Here is a 25,320-nt window from a genome sequence, read left to right on the forward strand (position 1 = left end):
TCCTACTGGTGATCCATCTCTAAAATTATAGTGGACGGGTTTAAAGCGATAGATTCCGGTTAAATGTGTGGGGGTGGTGGATTGATTCTGCATTCAGTTGATATCTGTGGACACCGTCTTTACCCACCTCGGTTTTACTGTTGCAAGCAGTATCATTGTCAGATAAAATCAGCGAACGTGAGTGTAGTAGGAAGGAGCTGCAGATGCTGGTTTACACCGAAAACATGCTGGACTAACGCAGCATCTCGTTGTGAGCATAGGTTGTGAGTGCCTCTTGACAATACTCTGCGATAGTCAGACCGATTTACGCACTGAATTGGGCACCTACTCCAATTATCTGAGGGGGGTGAACCTGTCTTTGTAAAGTCTCATATATGTTCGCTCTCCACCGCCATTAAACGATTCTTTGTGAAACAGAAACGAAAATTGTTGGAAACACTAGTCGGGCAAAGTTTGTGGAGAGAAAGAGTAAAAGGCCTTTCTCACGGTGCGACCTGAAGCAAGACTTAACAAGAGTTTAACATCGTGGGAACCTCTGCGATAGCAGTACGGCATTCGTGGACCACCGAGGACCTCCGTGGCGCTAACGGCAGGTAGTCGTGTCACTTTGTACGGTCGGGAGAAAATTCAAACATTTTTGAATTTCTCCAAGAGTGACTTGAGCAGCGTTGCAACATTGTATGAACGCAGATGCCAGTGCGATATCTGTGCGATATCCGTAATGACTCTTGCGGGTGCCGTGGGAACTAAACCCGGAAGCTTGACAGAAGGGACATAAGGTGAGTAAAAAAGGTGGTCTTAATATCGCCAATGGACCATGTGTCCATCGAGGACGTCCCACCCAATTGTCATTGTTTGAGGGTACACAAAATTGCTGGAGGAACTCAGCGGGTGCAGCAGCATCTATGGAGCGAAGGAAATAGGCGACGTTTCGGGCCGAAACCCTTCCTCAGACTGATGGGGGGTGGGGAAAGAAAGAAGGAAAAAGGGAGGAGGAGGAGCCCGAGGGCGGGCGGATGGGAGGGTGGGAGGAGACAGCTAGAGGGTGAAGGAAGGGGAGGGGACAGCACAGGCCAGCCAAATTGGGGGAATTCAATGTTGATGCCATAAGGGCGCAAGGACCCCAGACGGAATATGAGGTGCTGTTCCTCCAATTTCCGCTGTTGCTCACTCTGGCAATGGAGGAGACCCAGGACAGAGAGGTCGGATTGGGAATGGGAGGGGGAGTTGAAGTGCTGAGCCACCGGGAGGTCATGTAGGTTAAGGCGGACTGAGCGGAGGTGTTCGGCGAAACGGTCGCCCAACCTACGCTTGGTCTCACCGATGTAAATTAGCTGACATCTAGAGCAGCGGATGCAGTAGATGAGGTTGGAGGAGATACAGGTGAACCTTTGTCGCACCTGGAACGACTGCTTGGGACCTTGAATGGAGTCGAGGGGGGAGGTGAAGGGACAGGTGTTGCATTTCTTGCGGTTGCAACGGAAAGTGCCCGGGGAGGGGGTGGTGCGGGAGGGAAGGGAAGAATTGACGAGGGAGTTGCGGAGGGAGCGGTCTTTGCGGAAGGCAGACATGGGGGGAGATGGGAAGATGTGGCGAGTGGTGGGGTCACGTTGGAGGTGGTGGAAATGGCGGAGGATTATGTGTTGTATTTGCCGGCTGGTGGGGTGAAAGGTGAGGACCAGAGGGACTCTGCCCTTGTTGCGTGTGCGGGGATGGGGAGAGAGAGCAGTGTTGCGGGGTATGGATGAGACCCTGGTGTGAGCCTCATCTATGGTGGCGGAGGGGAATCCCCGTTCCCTGAAGAACGAGGACATTTCCGATGCCCTGGTATGAAATGTCTCATCCTGGGAACAGATGCGGCGTAGGCGGAGGAATTGGGAGTAGGGGATGGAGTCTTTACAGGGGGCAGGGTGGGAAGACGTGTAGTCCAGATAGCCATGTGAGTCAGTGGGTTTATAATGTATGTCGGTCAGGAGTCTGTCCCCTGCGATGGAGATGGTGAGGTCAAGGAATGGTAGGGAAGTGTCGGAAATCGTGACTCCACTACTCCACTACTACTCCACTGTCATTGTTTGAGAATCTTTTTCACAGTAAACAGACTTGCAGAGATGCCTCTCAGAAAAGCGCAAAGAAAGGGTTCAAAGAAAGTCAGAAAGTTTTTAGCCATGCAGGTAAATGAGGAGGAAACTCAGCAAGAGAGACAGGAGAACAATTTAATGTTATCCATGATTTAAAAACATACAATGCTACAGATGTAAAAGTGCTGTTTTTGCAGGGAACAGACAGACTTTTATAAGATAAATTAAAGGAAACTGCAAAAACAGCACTTTTACATCTGTAGCATTGTATGTTTTTAAATCATGGATAACATTAAATTGTTCTCCTGTACATAAACTAATATATTGTTATAGATACTCACTACTGGGGAGGCAATCTCAAATCCACCTTGATCACCCTCTCCCTGCTCCAAGGAGCCCACAGGCAGTGGTATCTCTGGCATCTCCTCTTGCCTCTCTACCTGTCTCTCTTGCTGAGTTTCCTCCTCATTTACCTGCATGGCTAAAAACTTTCTGACTTTCTTTGACCCCTTTCTTTGCGCTTTTCTGAGAGGCGTCTCTGCAAGTCTTTTTACTGTGAAAAAGATTCTCAAACAATGACAATTAGGTGGGACGTCCTCGATGGACACATGGTCCATTGGCGATATTGAGACCACCTTTTTTACTCACCTTAGGTCCCTTCTGTCAAGCTTCCGGGTTTAGTTCCCACGGTACCCGCAAGAGTCATTACGGATATCGCACGGATATCGCACTGGCATCTGCGTTCATACAATGTTGCAACGCTGCTCAAGTCACTCTTGGAGAAATTCAAAAATGTTTGAATTTTCTCCCGACCTTACAAAGTTACACGACTACCTGCCATTAGCGCCACGGAGGTCCTCGGTGGTCCACGAATGCCATACTGCTATCGCAGAGGTTCCCACGATGTTAAACTCTTGTTAAGTCTTGCTTCAGGTCGCACCATGAGAAAGCACCATTAACGTTTCAATTGGAATACTCTTCGTCAGACACTTCTTACACTACAATCTTCATTACGCCACACGTCTTACACTACTTACTATTCTTACACTACAATCATCGTACTTGTATATTTGTTTATAATTGTGCTTATGACTTGACTGAATTGTATGCAAAACAACGAATTTCACTTTCTAGGTACATGTAACAATAAAGTACCGCTGAATCATTGAACTGGCGTCATGGCCTGAAACATGTCCTCCAGATATGCTGCCTGACCCACTGTTACTCCAGCACTTTATGTTTTGGTAAAACAGGGGTTGATTACAGGAGTAAGGAAGTCTTATGCAATCGTGTAGAGCCTTGGTGAGACTGGGCCTTGAGTATTGTATGTGATTTTTATATTCTGAATTTAAAAAAAATACTTGCTGCAGAGGGATTGCAGCACAAGTTTATTGTACTGTTCCAGGGATGGCAGGTTTGTTGTAGGAGAAGAGATTGAGTAAACTGGAACTGCGTTCTTTGGAGTTTAGAAGAATGGGTGAAGATCTAATTGAAATGTTAAACATTTTTGAGGGCTAGATGCAGAGACGATTATTCTTCTGATTGAGGAGTCTAGAACGGGCACAGTTTGAGAATAAAAGGTAGGCCATTCAGGACTAAAATGAGATTTTTTTTTGCTCAGACTGGTAAACCTTGAGCGTTTTCCACACCAGATGGCTTTGGAGACCCTGTCACGTTTGTTCAGAACAGAGATCGATTGATTACCAGGCATTATGGGAATCAAAAGAGAGAGTGCTGGAAAAATGTGCTGAGGTAGAAGATCAGCCAAGATCTTGATGAATGGTGGAGTATTTCACTCTTGGTCTTATTTCTGAGAACATGAGTATTTCCAGCATTCTCTTTTATGTCAGACTTCCAGTAACTGTATTCTACATCACAATTCCAGCATTGTATTTTGTATTCTTTCTACTTCCTTCATTCATCTCCCAGCTGCACCCCATACAAAGAAACAATGATCAACAAACGTTTATTATTCTCTCTCCGAAGGCAGCAAAACATTTGTGCAATGATGGACAATTTAAGTCTCCACATTTTATTGGGATTTCTCCATCTCTTCCCCACTCTGCAACTTTAATGCATGATTCCCCTAGTTATTATGACAGGTTATTGGCATGAAATGTTAACGCTGTTTCTCAACCCACTGATTTTACACCACCTGCTTGATATTTGAATTTTTTTTCAAACTCCCATTTTCCCTCAACGCAAAACTTTGATCGTCCCTCTGTTTCCACAGGTGCTACCTGACCCACGGAAATCTGCTGTTTGATATATATATTCTATATGATGGAACGAAAAACATAGATGGGAATGTTGGTAAGTTTGCAGATGGCACCAAGATTGCACGGATTGCAGTTTGTGAGGATTGCAGTCTGTGAGGAAGGCAGTCTGTGAGGAAGGCTTGTGAGGAGCAGTATACAGCCAGATATAGATCAGCTACAGAAATAGATGGAGAAATGGCAGTTTAATCTGAGCAGGTGTGAAATTGTTGCACTTTGGAAGGTCGAATGCAAGGGGAAAATGTACAATAAATGTACAATTAACAGCATTAATGTACAGAAAGATTATGGGGTCCAAGCCTATAACTACATGAAAGTGGCAACACAAGTAGATAGAATGGTAGAGAAGGGACATGGTAAGCATTGAATTCAAGAGTCTGGAAGTCATGATGCAGCTTTATAGGACGGCTTAAGCTGCATTTGCAATATTGTGTGCAGCGTTTAGTTTTGAGATATAACGTGGAAACAGGCCCTTCGGCCCACCCAGTCTGTGCCGACCAGCTGTACCCCAGGGGGGTGAGCAAAACGCAGGTTTTTATTGGTTATCAGGGAGGGATTTCCTCGTACGACAAGCTTATGAGGAAATTTCGTTCTGTCATCCCGTTCGCGGTTTTTTTTTAAACGTTGCTTGACTATTGAATCGCTGGATGAAAGTCGGGCCCAACCTCAACACCTTCAAAATCACGGATCACAAGTTCAGGACAAATCAAAAGGTATGTACTGTAGGACGTTTATTTGACAGCTTATCTGGTGTAATTTCATTTTAACCTGATGATGCGAAATATGTTATTTAGGTCCCGATATCGGCCGTGTCTTGCCTGCCGGCTGTGAGTGTGAGAAAAATCATGGCGGCAGCCACAATCCGATCTCTGTGTTATAATCCACAAACATCCACTCTCAAAATAATCAAATTCATTATTTTTTGCATAAGCATGTCATAAGAACATCTAAATTATCAATATTTTGTGTTATTGTCTAGCCATGATCAATATTTTCATACTAAATAACTGACTAAAAACTTCCAGTACATAGTTTTTAGTCAGATATTTAGTATGAAAATATTGACCATGGCTAGACAATTACACAGAATAGAGATAATTTAGATGTTCTTATGACATGATTGTGCAAAAAGTAATGATTTTGATTATCTTGAGACTGGAAGTTTGTGGATTTTGAACACATGTCTGCGTAAAGCGGCCCTTGCCTGCTGCAGTGTTATAAACCAACAGAGTAAAATTTATGGGAATTAAACATTCAATTCCTTCGATTTGGCATAGAAATTCATGACAAAGTGAGATTTTTAAATCATGTTATATTGTGAATTATTGTGCGAATGGGATCAGTTTGTTATTTGGATAATTTGGCTATTTAAAAATGTATTTTTAGCCTTTTCTTAAGAATGGGATAGGTGTTTAGATCTGGTAATTTAATTTAGATTAATTTAATTGAGTTGATGATACTGATGAATATGAATTTTTTGTTGGGTATTTACTATTTGTTTTAACGTTTAACATGTGTTAAGCATTTTGTTGAACAAAATCATTTTTTTCTAAAACTGCAAATAAAAACTTGTTTCTACTTAATGCTGTTCGGTGGGTTTTTACTTTACATTTTTCAGATGCCTCCGAAGAAGAAATGCAAAATTGCCAATCCAAATGCCCAGCTTGGCATAGCTAGAGCTCACCTTGAAGTTAATTTCTCTGTCATGCCCGAGTCTAAGAGGGATCATAAAAATGGACACATCTTGTACTTGTATACCTCGTTTGGAAAAAGTTGGTCTGAATGGGAAAGTAGTGGGCAGAAAAGCATGTCAGCGTGTTTTGAAGAGCAAAAACTTGTAGTTTACAATGCCAAAATTGAAAAGTTGAGGAAAAACAAGGTGTACAGAGTTGCTTATTGTTTGCAGTCTGAGGATTATGATGATGCTACTGATTATGAAAAGCCAATGTACCAGCTAGCAGCTGATCTTCTCCATGAAGTCTTGGTCTTTTGCTAGTAATTATAATTTCTTTACCTGTCTGGTATGCACTTACAGCATATAATACAATAATATTAAAATTCTGATCTTGAGAATATCACATTTTTGAATTTTCAAGGCAGTCTGGGTGTTTATTAGTATTTTGTAATTAGCTACTTAATTAGCCAATTATATACTTTAATTTTAGGTCATCCAAGTAAGATGTATCATATTTGTTTCAGAATGCTTCAATCAATAATAACTGAAAATTTCATTCAATTCTCTTAATTTTTAAGAAAGTTATGGGCTTTAATGTCAATTGACTGTCTTCAATCACAGCTTTTGTGTTAAGTTAATGGAAAAGCAATAGGGAACAAGATGCTAATTTCCGAGTATCAAAATGACCATAACCTTTTAATACTGAAGATATGAAAGTGAATTAGGTATCAAATTAAAGTTCTTTTTATGCTTTATCTGATGGGATAAAATACAGGCTTGATTTTTAACATCTCAAAATTTTGTAACATCCCTACCAACCAACCTACAAACATGTACGTCTTTGGAATGTGGGAGGAAATCGGAGAATCAAAAAACCCCCCATAGGTCACAGGGAGAACATACAATCTCTGTACACACAGCAACTGTTGTCAGGTTCGAACTTGGGTCTCTGGCTCTGTAGGTCAGTAGCTCTAATGCTGCGCCACTGTGCCACCCCATTGTAAGAGGGTTGAGGAGGCTTTGGAGGTGCAGAGGAGGTTTACCAGAATGATGTCTGCATTATGGGTTATTAGCTACAAGGACAGATTGGATTGTTTTCTCTTGAATGCCGGAGATTGTGGTGAGACTTGATAGAAGTATAAAATTGAGAGGCATAGACAATATAGACAATTTTTTTCCAGGATAGTAAATAAAATGCTCGAAGGCATAGCTTTAAAATGTGAGGGACAACATTTAAATGAGATGTGTGTGTCAAGTTTTTTTTTTAATACAAAGTGTAGTGTGCCTGGAACTTGCTGCATTGCTGGTTTATTTTTAGTTTAGTCTAGAGATACAGCCTGGAAACAGGCCCTTTGGCCCACCAGGTCCACACCGACCAGCAATCCCCGCACATTAACACCATCTAACACACTCGAGACAATTTACATTTATACCAAGCCAATTAACCTACAAACCTGCATGTCTTTGTAATCTTGTGGAAAACCCACACGGGTCACGGGGAAAACGTACAAACTCCGTACAGACAGCGCCGGTAGTCGGGATCGAACCCGGGTCTCTGGCGCTGCAAGTGCTGTAAGGCAGCAACTCTACCGCTGTGCCACCGTGGTTGAGGCATATACAATAGTGGCATTTAAGAAACCTTTGAAGAGGCACATGATTGTGCAGAAATTGGAGGGATATGCATTGTGTGTAGGCAGCTAAGATTCAGTCTTGCCATGATGTTCAGTACAGCATTGTGGATGGAAGAGCCTGTTCCCGTAGTCTTCCCTGTTTTGTAATAAGCATTTTCATTTAAGTTTTCCAGAATTTGCTTTATTTTCTAATGTACCTAATTTCAGGTTGTAGTTTTAACTTCCCATCTACAACTCATCTGTCGGCCTCTGCAGTCCGTCTGTCGTTTTGTTGTTTTTTGTCTCGTTTGAATGTAGTTTTTATTTTATTTTTTGTGTATGTGTGTGGGTATATGTGTGGGGGGCGGGGGGCAGGGGGTGGGGGAAACTTTAAAAATCTATCCCCTGCACAGAGAACCGGACCTTTTCTCTGTCGGGTCTCCGTTGTCGTTGGGGCCTAGCACCGCGGAGCGGCCTCCAGCAGGAACGACCTGGGGCTCCAGTCGCGGAGCCTGCGGACGTACTCACCATCGCGGAGCTGGCCTAGTTCGGAGCGGGAGGAGCGGTGGTGGCGCGCTGCTGCGACCCGACCCCGGGGATTCGGAGGCTTACCGCAGGTCTGGTGGACAGTGACACCGGGAGCCCGCGGGTCCCTGCTGGGAGACTGCTTTTCGGGGCTTCCGCAACGGCGACTTCACCCGCCCGAGTTGCGGGGTTGAAGAGTACCTGGAGCGGGGCCTTACATCATCGCCCGGCGTGGCTTGGAATGGCTGTGGGACTTTGCTAGCGCCCGCCGGGGGCTCCAACAACAAGACCCGGAGCGTGGCCTTGCATCACCCGGTGCGGCGTTAATGGCCGCGGGACAATTGCCATCGACCGTCGGGGGCTTTGACTTTGACTCTGACATCGGGAGGGGAATGGGAAGTGCAGGGGAGAGATAAGTCTTTGCCTTCCATCACAGCGAGGAGGAGATGCGCTGTGATGGATGTTTGTGTAAATTGTGTTGTGTCTTGGTTCTTTCTTGTGTGTATGACTGCAGAAACAACATTTCGTTTGAACCTCAATGGGGTTCAAATGACAAATAAATTGTATTGTATTGTATTGTATGTTTTCTTATTTATTGAATTACCGCCACTATCCACATTATACCATTATCCCTGCTGTCATTTAATCTCTTGTCTTCCATTCTATCGCAGAGATTCATTTTTGATCTCTTCCCATCCTCTGCATTTTAAAATTTCATATTTTAAAATATGGAATTAAAACGCTGGTATCAAGAAGTGCTCCAAAAGTTTAAGTGATGATAGCAGTGATCCAGCTGCAATTGTTGAAAAGGCATTTTTCTGCAAAATAAGTTGAGCGTCGTGACGCGTCATGACGTGTAAATGATGTTGCGTAAATGACGCAAATATCGCCTAAGTCAGACAGGCCCTTAATGTTTTGGATTTATATCTAATACTTTAATTCATTAACAAGGTATATCCATCATTCGAAATGCTGCCATTTATTGTCCATCCTTAACTGCCGCTGAACTGACGAGGCAGTGAAGAGTCAACCATTTTGGTGGACCTGGAGTCATATATATGTCAGATCAGCTTTTTGTCAACATGTTGGACGACGACAGAAGCCAACAGCGAGCGACATCGTCTGACACACGAGCGAACGAACAAAGCTTTTTGCCCCTGAAAAATTTTAGTGAACCAGATGGGTTTTTACAATAATCCAGAGGTTTCATGCTGTGAATGAGATTTTTTTTTTCCCAGAATTTTCAAATTTTGATTTGTTAATCTACTGAGACACAGTAATGGACGAGGCCAGTAAAGAATCATAGTAACACCCTTAGAAAAATATGTAAACTGTAAATCGCACATTGAGCAGTTTTATAATATCAAATTGATGAGGTGATTTGGATCTTTTTCTGTTCTGGGCATTTGAATGATATTAGTAATTTGAAATCTTACAAAGACATTTTACATAATTTGTGTCTGTATCAACATTTAAGTTTGGTTTTAAGAAAAAAATAATAAAACTACAATTGTATTTTTTGGAAATGTACATTCTCAAATAATGGCTCATTTCTAATTCTATCTTTTGTTATTTGATCACTTGCATAACTATATTTAATAGTGAAAAATAGTTAGATAAAAATATATGGAACTGCAGATGTTGCTTTATACCAAAGATAGACACAAAATGCTACTCAGTGAGTCCGGCAACATCTCTGGAGAAAATGGACAGGTGACGTTTTGGATTGGGACCCTTCTTCAGACTTGACAGACAATGAAAAATTGACGTTTGCTATAAACTAAACATGAAAAATACTACATCTCAAGAACATTGCTGTTTAAAAATATCAATCAAAATATAAATCAATCAGATTAACAATGTAGAAAAAGGTTTTAGTGCTATAGAGTTGAGGGCAAATGTTCAACATTGCCATTTTCAATTAATTTCTGTTTAATTTTGCAGGTGATGGCTGAAAATGATGATGAATGGATTTCTCTTCAACCACGTGAACCTCTGCCCAGCCAGTGTTGTGGTAGTGGTTGTAAGCCCTGTGTATTTGATATCTATGAGAGGGAACTCAGGCAATGGAAGCGGGCAAAAGCAAATGGGGATAAAACTCTTTTGAGCAAGAATAATGAGGTAAATGTAAATTGGAAACCCTTTCAGAGTTATGGGGTAAGTCAGAAATATTTGCGATAAAAGGGGAATATAAAGTTTCTCCTTTCTAAAGAACAAATGAGTAAACACACATGTCATGGTACCTAAAGATACAAACCAGAAACTCTCGGAAAATTATCGAATTAACTCATCTCGTGCAAGACAACAGGATAAATTCTTCCATTGGCCTCCAAATTCCCAGGCCGGGTTAGCTGAAATTCAGCCGGGATGCTTGATCGTGATCATGATATTTTTGAAATTTGATGTATTCAAATCATGTTTTAGTACATGGTAGGTATGATTTCAATGTTTTTTGTTTGAAGTATTTTCAAGATACATGAGAGATAGAAGCAGGTGATTATTATTTTTGTTATTGCTCGGCCTCCAAAATCTGGGGGATAATAAGACAGGCCATCCCCCACCTCAAAAAGTAGGGGGATATATCCCCCATCTCTTTCCCCCCCTCCCACCCCGGATCGACGACAGTGCCTTCCACGGTATAGAAAATTTTACAAATAAAAACTTTTAAATGTGTTTTAACGTTAAGTGCTATTTTTGGTTTTGTTTGTAGTTGGAAAAGGGACAAGAAATAATCATAACATTTCCTGATTTTGCAAAGTCATACAAATTATGTTTTGCTCGGGGGGGGGGGGGGGGGGATCCGAGTGTTTTGAAAGTATGCGTTCTCCTTTTGACATATATTTCATTTTGATTTGAATTTAGAATCATCAAACCATGACATTAATAAAAGGGGTATTGTTTGTGGAAACGTTACTTTTTTAAAAAGTAAGACTTTAGAGAAATCTAAAATGCATTAGAAATACACATTTCAATGCACTGAGTCTCTTACCCAAAGTAGGTGAATCGTGGACCAGAGGACAGATGAAGGGGATGATTGGTCAGAGATGAAACTGTCAGTTGTAATTCCAGGGTCATCTGTTTATAAATAAATATTATGATGACTTCAAAACTCATATATCAATAAAAGATGGCAGTTTTCAACAAAAACTATGTATTAACTGTAAAGGAAAGTAGACAATTTGAAGAGGAATGATTTGTGCATGCCAAAACATGAAATCTAAACATTGTATTGTTGCATAGTCTGCAATCTGTCTTGATGCCAATTCAAGTGAAAGTTGTGGGCGTTTACATCTCAGTTGGCCTTGTTTAGGAAGCAGATGCGGTTTATACCAAAGATGGACACAAAATGCTGGAGTGTCTCATCGAGGCAGGCAGCATCTCTGGAGAGAAGGAATGGGTGGCGTTTTGGGTCGATACCCTTCTTCAGACTGAGAGCCAGGGGAAAAAGAAACTAGAGTTACGAAAGGGTACACAGAGCTTGTAAGGTGTGAAAAGGACAGATCAAAGCAAATGATGATCAGGGAAATTAGATTTGTTTATTGTTGGCTGAGGGGAAGGTGGCAACGACCCTTACAAACAGTAAAATTAATCAGGAGGACAGGAACTAGTCAGGGAACTGGGGTGGGGGTGGAGGCGGGACGGAGAGAGAGGGAAACCAAAGTTTACGAAGTTAGAGAAATATTCACCTTTGGGTTGTAACCTGCCCAGGCAAAATACGAGATGCTGTTCCTCCAATTTGTGTTTGGCCTCACTCTGATAGTGGAGGAGGCCCAGGCCAGAAAGATCTGAATGGGAAGGGGAGTTAAAGTGTTTAGCAACAGGGAGACCGCATAGGCCTGGGTAGACTGAGCAAAGGTGCTCAGTGAAACGATCGCCCAGTCTGTGCTTGGTCTCGCCAATATAGTCCAGACCTGGAACAACAGACACAGTAGATGATCGTCTGCATCACATGAAAGAGGTTCCTGGATGGAGTCGAGGGAGGAAGAATAGGGACACATGTTGCATCTCCTGTGGTTGCAGGGAAAAGTACCTGGGGAGGGGGTGGTTTGGGTGGGAAGGGATGAGTTAGCCAGAGAGTTGCAGAGGGAATGGTCTCTGCGGAAACAGGTGCAGATTGGTGGGATCCCGTTGGAGGTGGTGAAAATGTCGGATGAAGTTGTCTGATTCTGCAGCCGAGGAAGAAGGACTTTAAGGCCTTCCTGGTGGGGGATGGAGTAGAGCGATGAACGTCCATATTAAAGATGAGGGAATGAGGTCCTGGAAAACGGAAGTTATTGAAGAGATGGGCCTGTGAGGTGTTGGACATAGGTCGGGGAGGGATTGGTCCAGGTGATAAGGCTGAATTAAGTTAAAAATATAAGAAGATATTAAATTGGTTCCTGGGCTAGCTTACAGCTTATATTTAGTCTCAAATTACTTGCTATAACACAGGGGGATAGGATGGAGTCAATCGACTTGGAGTCGTAGTCTGAAGAATGGTCTTGACCTGAAAAGTCACCTATTCCTTCTCTCCAGAGATGCTGCCTGTCTTGCTGAGTTACTCAAGCATTTTGTGTCTATCAATTGTCCTTGTGTTGGCATAGAGTTGCTCAAATGAATAGAAATGAAATGACATTAGTACTATTAATTAGCAACTATCCTATTTCCTATCTTGTTTCAGTCAAACCAGAATGACTCGCAGTTAATTGTACCTGAGAAATGGAGTGCTTTTGAGATAGTGTGTGTTGAACAGCAGGCAGCTGACGCTTATCTCTACAGATTCCAGCTGCCTAGTGGTTGCCGTCTCGGATTGACTGTAGGACAGCACATTGTGGCAAGGTAAAAGATCAGTGAGTTTATAAATATCCAAGATGTTAGTTATTCACATCAGCTCTGTGAACTGAAAACTACTTCGTACAAAAGAGTTACCAATTGAGGGAAGTACAAGGCAGCTGTAACCAGAGCTGCTATTTTGAAATATAATGTTATATTGTTGAAATTAAATTCTTAAGGGTGTCTCACTAAACAATTAATTGATGTTCTTTTCAAATGCAGACTATTTGTCATCCTCTTTGTCTAAGGTCACTAGCAGATTTAATTAAACCAAAAAATATCATACATTTGTTCTCTCATATATTGCTGCATATTCTGGTTTACATTTTTTTTAAAAGAATGAAACTATAAGCTAAAGTGTTCAAAGCAGTAGGAGTTTGCAGCTAAATTGGTCCACATTAATTGATTTGCAAAGTTTTGAGAATGTCATAGGACTCTTCAAGCAAGAGTGCTGCTGATCACTAAGTGTTCACTGTCAGCACTGTTATAGTAGAAGTAATGAAAATGGAATCAAACAGAAATAAGAGGTGGGGGGGGGGGAGTCCGTCAGAGTATACTGAGATACAATAGCAAGAAAATGGCAGGTGACTAAGTGTACGACTGGGGAGTTTATAGAATGAGTGAGATTATTTAATGGCATGCATCGTAATTTAGCCGACACTAAGCTCTCTGTTTAACTTGCAGGGGTATTGTAAATGATATGGAGGTTCAGAGAGCATATACTCCAGTGAGTCCTGTGGATGCAGAAGGTTATTTTGAAGTTCTGATAAAGGTAATATGCCACTACTGTATTGTTGTCGTTATCACACTTTTGACAGAGACCACACAATACAATTGCCCTATTTCAGTATGTAACATGTTTAATGTATAATATAGGATAGTACTCCAAAGTAATTCATGATGTGGGTTTTCTGTGGGGGAAATTGTGTCTCATGAATCAGATTTTTTTTTTGAAGAAGTCACCAATAGAACTGATGAGGACATTGCTTATATGGACTTCAGCAAGGTTGACCAGGTCCTGCACAGTAAATGGTGGAGCCTTGGAGAATGTTATCAAACAGAGAGATGCAGGAGTACATGGATCGCTGAAAGTAGCGATTCAGGTGGACAGGGTGGTGAAGGGGGTGTTGTCTCACTTTCCATCTTTGGGAAGGTAACTGAGTACAAAGGTTGAGGCGTCATGATATGCAGTGCAAGTTGGTGGTGAGACCACACATGGAACATTGCGCAGTTCTGGTCACCCAAGTGCAAGTAGGATATCATTGCGTAGGATATGGTGCAATAGAGATTCATAAGGAGGTTACCAGGACTTGTGGCCATGAGTTATAGTGAAAGGATAAATAGGCTGGGACGTCTTTCTATGGTGTGCAAGAGGCTGAGGGGTGGCTGAAAATCAAGAGGGACACATAGGTAAATTGAACACCATATTTTTGTCAAAGCAGAACAAAAAACAAAAGATATGTGGAACAATTTCATTTCATTTTTGTCTCGAATAGATCTATGAAGATGGATTAATGTCTCGGTTTGTGAAAACCTGGAAGGAGGGAAATACTGTTTGCTGGAGGGGCCCCTTTGGCAACTGTCCATACAAACCAAATCAAGTAAGTTACTCAACTTGGAAATTGGATAGAAATAAATCTAATGTTTATCGTGATTAATTATCTTGGGGAAGAACCAGTCCTCATGAAGATTTAAGAAGGGTCTCGACCCGAAACGCCACCCATTCCTTCTCTACAGAGATGCTGTCTGACCCGCTAAGTTACTCCAGCATATTGTGTCTATCTTTGGTGTAAACCAGCATTGCCAGTTCCTTCCTACACAAGATTTTTTTGTGTCCTTTTTCTCCTAAAGAAGTAACTAAAAAATCTGGGCGAGATTCTTAATTTAGTGAGGGTTTCAGTAATAAAATATTTTTTTCAATTAAAAATGTATTAAGTACAAAATACAACTATTAACATGTTCTGTAGAAGTGCTTTTTCAAATCCGTACATTCAAAAAAGGGTAAAGTGCAGCTGCACCAACCCGCTAGAGGTTATTGAAATAAAGATCAAAGTTTGCAATGTGTTAACACCATTTGCTTTGTTGGTATCTGTTAGTATGAACAGCTGCTGTTATTTGCCTCGGGAACTGGTATAGCTCCAATGGTGTCACTGATCCAATATATTGTGGCAAATGAGGAGGATGAAACTTTTATTACCCTGGTTGGCTGCTTCAGGACATTTCAAGATATCTACATGAAACCTCGACTCCAGGAACTAGCTGCTTACTGGAATGTAAAAACGTTGTTTGTTCTGAGCCAGGTAAGATCACACATTGGTACAAAGATTGGTACATTGACAGTGTGTTAAACTGACTGGTGAAAGAAACGGCAGGAAAGTGAAACAGAAAATCAAAGGATGAAGTAGAGTGACTTGCGTACTAAAGGAGAGGGAAACGGAAACAAAAATAAACAAGGATTACGAGAAATGTGAAAAGAAATGAGAGAAAGTGAGCAATACAAGCATAATTTCATGTCATAGGAGCAGAATCAGGCTATTCAGTCCATGGAGTCTACTCTGCCGTTCAATAAGGCTGATCTATCTTTCCCATTCAACCGCATTCTCCTGCCTTCTTCCCGTAACCTTTGACACCCTTACTGATCAAGAACTGATCAATCTCCGCTTTTAAAATACTCAAAGACTTGGCCTCCACAGCCGTCTATGGCAGTGAATTTCACAGATTCACCATGCTCTGATTAAAGAGATTCCTTCTCATCTCCTTTCCACTCTATCCAGGCCTTTCACTATTCGGTAAGTTGTAATGAGCACTATTCGGTAAGTTGTAACATCTCTCTAGACTCCAGCAAGTACATTAACCCAATCGTCCCTGGGATCATTCTCGTAAACTTCCTCTGGACCCTCTCCAACGCCAGTACATCCTTCCTCAGATATGGGGCCTAAAACTGCTCACGATACTCCCAAATGTGGTCTGACCAGTGCCTTTGAAAGTCTCAGCTTTATATCCTTGCTTTTATATTCCATTTCCTTTTGAAATGAAAGCTAACATTGCATTTGTCTGCTGTACTACCAATTCAACTTGCAAGTTAACCTTTTGCGAATCCTGCATCAGCACTCCCAAATCCCTTTGCCATTCTGATTTCTGAATCTTCTCCCCATTTAGAAAATAGTCTACGCTTTTATTCCTACTACCAAAGTGCATAACCGCGCACTTTGCTACGCTGTATTCTGCCTGCCACTTCTTTAACAACTCTCCTAACCTGTCCAAGTCCTTTTGCAGACTCTGCCTCCTGTACATTACCTGCCCCTCCACCTATCTTCATATCATCTGCAAATTTGTCCACAAAGCCATCATCCAAATCATTGATATACAATGTGAAGAGTATCTGACAACCAACCAAAAAAAGCCAACTTTGTTCCCACTCTTTGCCTTCTGCCAATTAGACAACTGTCTGTCTATCCTAGTATCTTCCCTCTAACACCACGGGCTCTCATTTTGTTTAGCTGCCTCGCATGTAGCACTGTATCAACTTCTAACAATCTAGGTAAACAACATCCAGCTACTCTCCTTTGTCTATCCAGCTATTTACTTCCTCAAAGAATTCCAACAGATTTGTCGTGCAAACTTCCCTCCTTGACAAAATCATGCTGACTTCAGCCTATTTTATCATGTGCTCGGAAACCTCATCCATGATAATAGACTCCAAAATCTTACCAACCACTGAAGTCAGATTAACCGGCCTATAATTTCCCCTTCTTGAACAGTGGACTACCTTTTGCAATTATCCAGTCCTCTGGGACAACTCCTGACTCTAATGATTCCTGAAAGATCACTACTAATGTCTCTACTATCTCTAATGCTACCTCTTTCAGAACCCTGGGGTGTAGTCCATTTTGTCCAGGTGACTTATCCACCTTCAGACCTTTCAGCTTCGCAAACATCTTCTCCTTGGTAATGGTAAACCCACCAATTTCTGCCCCCCTGACACTTTTGAATTTCTGGCACGTTGTCCGTGTCGTCTGCTGTGAAGACTGACACAAAAACAATATTCAATTCATCTGCCATTTCTTTATTCCCTGTGACCACTACTTTATTCCCCATAACTACTACAAGCACTGAAGAGAAATGTAAGTATCGAAAAAAGAAAAGAAAAGAAGTAAGAGAGCAGAAAGGAACTATGTCTAATTCTTGTACATTTAAGGATGTGAAAACATTTTTGACTCAACTAACATAGCACTTTCAATGGGGCAATGAGTGCCTGTTTCATGAAGGTCAACATACAAAAAGATATAATGTTTACCTCTTTAGCTCCTGAACAGATGGTTAATGTAGATGAAACAATATACTGTACAACCTTACTTGCTTACTGGCATCTACAAACCCACTGACTACATCTACCATGGCTACATCATCTTCCACCCTGCTTTGTGAAAGGATGCCATCCCTTACTCTCAATTTCTCCACCACATCTGCTTCTAAGATGAGGCTTTCCACTCTAGAAAATTTGTGATGTCCTCTTTCTTCAGTAAATGTGGTTTGCCCCATTCCTCTTGTATATGGACCCTTCACCTGTGTTTCCACGGTGTCCCACATTTATGTTCTTGCTCCCCCTCTCCTCAGACGGAACAAGAATAGTTTCACTGGTCCTCGCCTTTCACCTCACCAGCCTCCACATCCAACACAAAATTCTCTGACATTTCTCCCACCTTCAACGTGATCCCACCACTACCTACATCTTTCCGTCCTCGCCTCTTTCGACTTTCCTTAAAGCCCACTCCCTCCTCAAATCCTTGGTTAGCTCATCTCTACCCATCCAACCTGCTGCCTCCCTAGGTACCTTCCTTTGCAATCACAGGGAATGTACCATCTGTCCCAACATCCCTCTCAATGTAACCTCCTTCACATCAGTGAGACTAAGCATAGACTAGGAGAGCATTTCACCGAACACCTGCGCTCAGTCCCCCAAGGCCTTGTTGATAACCATCTAAATTCCCCTTCCTATTCCCATTCCAACTTTACTGCCCTTGGTTTCCTCTATTGCCAAAATGAGACCACATGCTAACTGGAAAAATAGCATCTTGTATTCCGCTTGGCTAGCTTACAACCCAATGGTATGAACGTTGAATTCTGCAATTTTAATCAGTACCCCTCCCCCTCCCCTCTTTCTCCCCCTCCCCTCCTTCACCCCCTCCCCTCCTTCTCCCCCTCCCCTCCTTCTCCCCCTCCCCTCCTTCTCCCCCTCCCCTCCTTCTCCCCCTCCCCTCCTTCTCCCCCTCCTCACATCCCGGGGCGCACACTTTTCTCCCACCACCCGGCCATCCTGCTGCTCCCCCCCTTCATTGTCACTTATCTTCTGTCACTCTTCTCTCATCCCTGCATCCCACATTTCCCTTTTATCTCCCACCCCCATTCTCTTTTACCCTTCCCTCCGGCTTAACATTTTACTCTTCGTCTTTCCTTATTGGATACCTTTTTATTTCCTATTCACTTCTAGCCTTTGTCATTACGCCAATCACTTTGAATCCCCCAACACTCGCACATTGTTCATACGTTATTACCGTTTATTTGCCTCTATAACAAGAACATGCAAGACATTTCAGTTATCAACACAAACTTCATTTGCATTTAGCAAAAAATATGTAACATAAAATATTATTTTAGGAGCAAGACCTGATACACCTTTTGTGGAGTTACCGAGAAAAAACTTACCTTGGACGTATCAATTGCGATATGGTGAAGAACTTTGTTAACTCATGCAGAAGGAAACCATTCATTATGGTTTGTGGATCCATAACATTCAATAAAGATGTCCTTAACTATCTCAACCAGTTAGGCCTTCCAGAAGACGATTACTTTGTGTTTTAGTAGACCACAGGAATCTTGTTACTGTAGAATCACTGCTGCAACAAGAAGAAAAGCTTCTGATATTTTTGGAAGACTCCACTCCAAAGACTGAAACATTTGTAAGTGTTAGAATCTAGAACTAATGGGTTCAAATGACTGAATAACAAGAATGTAGGACTTCAATGTTTCTAGATGACATTATCCACAAGAATCATGAATGACGGGATTGTGAAGGTTATGCTATAGTCTATAATTCATTCCAACAGAACTGCTATACTGCCGCATGCAGCTGAGCCTCATGATAGTGGGAGGGAGGCTGTTGGAGAGGATTTTTCAGGATAGGATTTACTCCAATTTGGAATGGAATGGGCTAATTAGGAACAGTCAGCATGACTTTGTACATGATAGGTCATGTCTTACTAATGTGATCTAATTTATTGAGAAGATGATGAAGGTGATCAATGAGGGTAGGGTGGCGGATGTCATCTATCTGGATTTTAGTAAGGCATTTGATAAACTCTCCCATGGTAGGTTGTTCCAAAAAATTAAGATGCATGGGATTCACGATGACTTGGTCATATGGATTCCGAACTGGTTTATTCATAGAAGACAGAGTTGTGGTGAAGGGCATTTGTTCTGGCTGGAGGTTTTTGACCAGTGCAGTTCTGCAGGGATCTGTGCCGGGATCTCTGTTTATAATGTATATAAATGACTTGGACGTAAAGGTAGCTGTGTTAGTTAGTTAGTAAGTTTGCAGAAAACACCAAGATTGTTGGCGTTGTGGAGACTGAGGAAGACTAGCAAAGTATATAGCAGGATTTTCAGAAATGGACGAAGAAATGGTAAATGGAGTTTCATCCGAGCAAGTAGTTGGATAAGGGGATGTTTATGGCAAGACCCAAAAGGATGCAGAAGAAATTTATCACAATGCTGCCTGAATTAGAGGGTATTACCTACAAGAAGAGGTTGGACTTGGATTATTTTCGCTAGAATACTGGAAGTTGAGAGGAGACCTGAGTGTAGCATTTAAAATTGTGAGAGGCATAAATGGGATAGACTGTCAGAACCTTTTTCCCAGGATGGAAAAGTCAAAGACTAGAGGGCATAACTTTAGGGTAAAAGGGGCAAAGTTTAAAGATGATTTGCTGGGCAAGTTTTTGTTTGAACAGAGAGGATGGTGGATGCCAGGAACACACTACCATGGGCAATAATGGAGGCAGGTACATAGTGACGTTTCAGTGGGTTTTCAGATGGGCACACAGATATGCAAAGAATGGATGGATATAGATCATATCCAAGCAGATGAGATTAGTTTATCTTTGCAAAATGTTGGGCACAGACATTGTGGGCAGAAGGGGTTGTTCTAATGCTGTACGTTTCTGTTCTATGAGTGAACACTTGAATTTGAATCCACAAACTACTATTCTTTTCTGTTGTCCTCTCATGAAGGCATATTTATGCAAGGATGTAGTCCCACAAATGTCAGTTAATCACACATCTGTATAACCTGGCAGCTTTTAAAGTGCATGGGTTCTACTTGAGCATTCAGCGTTTATCTAATGCTGCATGTAATGCTTCACTGAAATAATTTGTAAACCTTACACATTCCTCTCAAATTCTCAATCGCAATTCTATTGAAGAAAGTAAGAGCAGGAGTGACCATTCTTTTCAAGATGACCATGGCTGATTTGCCCATGTCTTCTCTGCCAATTCCCCTCAATTCCACAAGCTTTCAAAAATTATCCCCCTCTCTAAATATCTCCAGTGTTCCAGCCTCCAAAACATAGATAGAGAATTTCAGAAATTCACCAGCCCCTGTGAGAAGAGATTCCTTTTCCATTCAGTTTAAATCACTCAGAAGTTGAGATGTTTCCACTCATGGCAGAATCTCAAACAAAAGGCCAGAGAGAAGACATTTCTATGCACCTCATTTTAAATCACCCTGATGTTTTCTTCTCTGTCCTATAGTTTGAGACTGCCACGAGTGGAAACATCTACTTTGTCATGTCTGCTGAGAAACCTGTGTTTCAATAAGACCAGTCCCTGTTCTTCCAAAGGAATATAGGTCTGATTTAACATGATAGGACAACATTCTCATCCCAGGAGTTAGCCCAGTGAATATCTTCTGGATGACCTCTAAGACTAGTATATAACTCCTCAAATTAGGAAGCCATAATGTACAATGTACTGCAAGTGCAACCTTAGCAATACCTTGAACAAATGTAAAAATACTTAACTATTTGTCAACTCCAACAGTCTAGTAACAAAGGTCAATGCATGATTTAACTTAATTATTTGTTGCACCTGTGTAGAAAATGTTTGGTGTTGCATATACAAGAACACCTTGATTCTTTTGGACCCCACTCATTGGCAGTCTCTCTTCATTTTGATTCTTCCTACCAAAGTGCGTAACCTTATGCTTTCCTACAATAAACTCTATTTCCAAAGTTTTTGCTCATTCACTCAGCCTACCTCTATCCTGTGGCAGAGTTCAAAGATCCTCATTGCAGCCTGCTCCCAAACCTGTTTTTGACTTGTCAGCAGATTTAGACTTCTGTGTTTATACATTCTATAGCGTCACAGTAGTCTCCACGTCTATCTTCAAACAAAACACCCTTGCCACTTGTGGCCCCCTAAGTTGGTATCCCTTCCCTGTGTTTGAGCAGAATCTTCAACAGACTCTGACCCACAATGTCCAGCAGCAGAAGGATCCTAGACTGTGGTTCTCCCCCGTAGAACCTTAGTGTTGGCTGCACCAAGCTTTAGTGAGTCCCTCAGCACATACTCCTGCAATCTGGAATGGGGCTTCAGGATGAAGGTGTCATTGCTGAAGAATAGGATTTTATTTGTCCACCATCTGTGTGACAGTCACACTTGTAAATACTACTTATAAATATTACTTTTATTCTTTTTAGTTTTCAAACTGAGTTTGGAGTTTTGTGGTGCGGGTAACTAGCTAGACAAAGGATTTATGTGAATTAATTTAAGAAAAATAAATTGACTCAAAATCATTAGTTTATTGTAGATTAACAGCAAAGCTGAACAAATAGGATGATGGTTTCCTGCACCACGTTATTGATGAATAATTTATGCACTGAATCAAATGCTGATTTACAACTTGTTTTGGATGGAAGGATGGATCAGAAGAGATATTTTAAATAAAATAATTTATCCACAAGGCTCTTTATTTTCAACATTATTTTTAGAATGCAAGCTAAGTGGTGAATTTTGTTTTTCACTAATTCCATGAGGTACAGCGATATCCCAATTTGAAGTATGAAATGTTAAATCCATGGTACAGTCAATATTCACAATTAATTATTTTTGCATGCTATTGCCAGGAAAATAGTCATGTAATAACAAGCAAACGCTGGAACATGCTTGTGAGTTTTTCTTCCTTAGTATGAAATACCTGCAGCTAATTTTAGCATGTGTAAGAAAGTGACGTCATCTACTCCTTTTCTCCAGAGATGCTGCCTGACCCGCTGAGTTACTCTGGCATTTTGGGGCTAATTTTAGCATGCCTAATTTAAGAGTCTAGTGTTTAATTGAACTCGAAGGGCCGAATGGCCTCCTCCTGCACCTATTTTCTATTTTCTAATTGTCATGTGTGCTGAAATGGAACAATGAAGTTCCTACAGGCAGCAGCACAACAAGTTTTTAAACACAGTGCTCAATAGATACATCTAATTCAGCATTGGAGATAAATCTGGGGATAAACTAGAAATCTTGATTGCTTCTATTGAACAAAGTTCTTCTGAGTTATCAGGAGAACCTCATCCATCAGATGTTATTGTACTAACAGAATTTTTGGAAGATCTTCAGCAAAACACTAACTACTGGAAGAACTCTGGGCTAAGCAGCACCTGTGGAGGGGAATAGGCGACATTTCGAGTTGGGACCCTTCTTCAGCCAGAAGAAAGATCCCAACTTATAACGTCACCTAGTAATTATGTGAAATTTACTCTTGTTCAATCTATTTCCCTTGATCACAGTAGAGAAATTTGCAAACCGTGCAGCCAGTGGATGGTCCCTGAGTCACCGACACTTTTATGATCTTTGCATTGAGATAAGCATCTGCAAAAATCCCAAAGTAGTTTGGCAGAGTGGCACAGAGGTGCAGCTGGTAGAGCTGCTGCCTCACAACACAGAGACCCAGATCCGATTCTCACCCCTGGTTTCCAGTTTGTGTTGAGTTTATACATTCTCCCTGTGACTGCATGGGTTTCCTCCAGGTGCTCTGGTTTCCTTCACATCCAAAAGACATGTGGGTTTGTTCATTAATTGGCCTCCATTAAATTCCCCTTAATGTGTGAAGAGTAGACGACAAAGTGGGATCACATAGAGCTAGTTGAATGGGAGATTAATGGTCAGCGTGGAGTCGGTGGTCCAAAGGGCCTGTTTCCATGCAGTATTTCAAAACTAAACCAAACAGCCATGATGGCACTTGCCAGGTCTGTTATCATAAATTCTCACTTCTCGTGTTACATTGTACTCCTGCAAATACCATGTGATGCTAATATGCAATTTCATAAAATATCTAAATTTTGAAAATATAATAAATAAATACCTGAACCCTGATGATAGTTTAAAGCTTTGAAATTAAAAAAAGTTAGGATTGATACAATTTTACTTTTATACACCGATTTCCCACAAACCGTGGCCATTTCACAACAACCATCAATGTGAGCATCAGCTCCATGTCCTTGGCGCTTGGTCAGTTAGCATTGGGAGGATTAATAACCGTGACACAATTATTGCAGCTCTGCAACTGATCTGGAAGTGGCCTGTCGATTAAATGTTAGACTCTGTTACATAATCCTGCAATCAATTGAGGATTCTTGATCATTGCTGGCTGTGTGCCATTGATTTTCATGGGTCTGAAAAACAAAAGACAGTGGGTTCTTGAAATTCAAACGAAAACCAGAAAATGCTGGAAATACTCAGCAGGACAGCTGTATCTGCGGAGAGAGAAACACAGCGTCTCAGGATGATAACCTTGCATCATAACTACGAATGTTTAAAGACCAGCACGGTTTAAGTTGCAAAGCAGAGGCACCAAAGGGACTGACTATTTTAGGGTGGAGGCCAAGAGAGACTGAATAATTCAATTGCTGGTATTGGTTGCTTAGTTTAGTTTAGAGATACAGTGTGGCCCTTCAGCCCACCGATTCCATGCCAACCAGGGATCCCACTTTCAGTATCCTACACACTATGGACAATTTACAATTTTCCAAAGCCAATTAACATACAAACCTGTACAGCTCTGGAGTGTGTGAGGAACTGGAAAACCCGGTGCAAACCCATGTAGTCACAGGAAGAACGTACATATTGCGTTTAACACCACCCTTAGTTAGTCAGGATCGAACCTGGGTCTCTAGTGCTGTAAGGCAGCAACTCTACCACTGCACCACCGTGCTGCCCCTGCTGGGAGAAGGTGGTAAGGACATTAATTGCAGATGATCTGACTCCCATCGATTAGCCTGCATTGTACAGGAATTCCTCAAGGAAATTATCCAGTTCCAATCATCTCCAATTGCTTCATCCGTGTCCTTTGGTTTCATTGCAAAATCGAAGGTAGTAATTGCCGAATATGCAAAAATAGACATAACATGCTGGTAACAATGGGTCAGGCAGCATCTCTGGAGAAAAAGGATGGGTGACGTTTTGGGTCCGGGCCCTTCTTCAGACTGAAAGTAGGGAGTGGGGGTGAAGAGCTGGAGGCGAGAAAAGACCAGGACCTATCGGGGCTGGCAACAGATGCCCTCAGGCAGGGTGGTGCCCTGGTAGGTCCATTTTTGGTTAGGGGAAGATGTGATCTCAAAAGGATACAATGGAATGAACTGTGGAACTGGTTAAATGACCTGGGTGGAGGAATGTGGCTAAGGGGGAACGTAGGGGAGTGTTAGTCGAAGTAACTTAAAATTAGAGAATTCAACGTTCATACAGCTGGGTTGTCAGCTACCCAAGTGAAATATGAGGTGCTGTTCCTCCAATTTGCATTTGGCCTCACTCTGACAATAGAGAAGGTCGGTATGGGAAGGGGAGTTGAAATGGCTGGAAACTGGGAGATTCCGTAGTCCTCGGCGGACTGAGCATAAGTGTTCAGCAAAATGGTTGCTGAGTCTACGTTTGGTTTCACATGTGTGCTGGAGCCCACATCGGGAACACTGAATGCTGTAGATGAGGTTGGAGGAGGTAAGAAGGGTCTTGACCCGAAACGTCACCTATCCTTTCTCTCCAGAGATGCTGCCTGTCCCGCAGAGTTACTCCAACATTTTGTGTCTATCTTCAGTCATCTGCAGTTCCTTCCTACACAATAAATGTTAGCCTTGCCAGCAATGCCCAGATTCCCCAAAAGTAAACAAAAAAATAAATAATGATCTAACCAGGAAAGATATCAAATTGCATTACAACTTGCAGCCAGTTTTAGTTGGAATGGGAACAATGAAAATTAGTACTACTGCCTTGCTGAGTGTAATAGTTTTGTCTCGCAAACCAAA

The 25,320-nt window shown here is 41.8% G+C and overlaps 1 protein-coding gene and 1 long non-coding RNA gene across 8 annotated transcripts; one reads left to right on the forward strand and one right to left on the reverse strand.

Annotated features, from left to right (window-relative positions):
* The first annotated feature begins 36 nt into the window (after positions 1 to 36).
* LOC116977552 (NADH-cytochrome b5 reductase-like) lies at positions 37 to 22,858 on the forward strand. 7 transcript variants are annotated; one of them, XR_004413243.1, is made up of 8 exons: positions 37 to 177; positions 10,109 to 10,321; positions 12,825 to 12,982; positions 13,661 to 13,748; positions 14,473 to 14,577; positions 15,073 to 15,276; positions 18,635 to 18,936; positions 22,623 to 22,858. XR_004413243.1 is itself a non-coding variant. In XM_033028076.1 (8 exons), the coding sequence occupies exons 2-8, from the start codon at positions 5,002 to 5,004 to the stop codon at positions 18,836 to 18,838; spliced, it is 1,038 nt and encodes a 345-aa protein (XP_032883967.1). In that variant the 5' UTR covers positions 40 to 263; positions 4,312 to 5,001; the 3' UTR covers positions 18,839 to 21,995. The 7 variants fall into 7 exon arrangements, 6 of the variants coding, with proteins under 6 accessions (XP_032883965.1, XP_032883966.1, XP_032883967.1 ...); XM_033028076.1 differs by lacking the exon at positions 22,623 to 22,858 and adding an exon at positions 4,312 to 5,067 and having other exon boundaries at positions 40 to 263; positions 18,635 to 21,995; XM_033028074.1 differs by lacking the exon at positions 22,623 to 22,858 and having other exon boundaries at positions 18,635 to 21,995.
* On the reverse strand, positions 7,676 to 24,958 carry LOC116977553. Its single transcript, XR_004413244.1, has 3 exons — positions 24,948 to 24,958; positions 11,764 to 11,768; positions 7,676 to 7,726 (listed from the first exon to the last, which is right to left on the reverse strand). It is a non-coding gene; the product is annotated as an uncharacterized LOC116977553 (long non-coding RNA).
* Between the last annotated feature and the right edge of the window lie 362 nt (positions 24,959 to 25,320).

Source organism: Amblyraja radiata, chromosome 10 (assembly GCF_010909765.2).
Source record: "Amblyraja radiata isolate CabotCenter1 chromosome 10, sAmbRad1.1.pri, whole genome shotgun sequence".
NCBI lineage: Eukaryota > Metazoa > Chordata > Chondrichthyes > Rajiformes > Rajidae > Amblyraja > Amblyraja radiata.

Bases quoted from the DNA above. Each gene is read 5' to 3' on its own strand.
- LOC116977552 (XM_033028074.1), top strand. From the start codon at position 64: ATGTGTGGGGGTGGTGGATTGATTCTGCATTCAGTTGATATCTGTGGA. The intron at 178-10,108 runs GTGAGTGTAGTA...TTAATTTTGCAG, and splicing joins GTCAGATAAAATCAGCGAAC to GTGATGGCTGAAAATGATGA. The intron at 12,983-13,660 runs GTAAAAGATCAG...TTTAACTTGCAG, and splicing joins GGACAGCACATTGTGGCAAG to GGGTATTGTAAATGATATGG.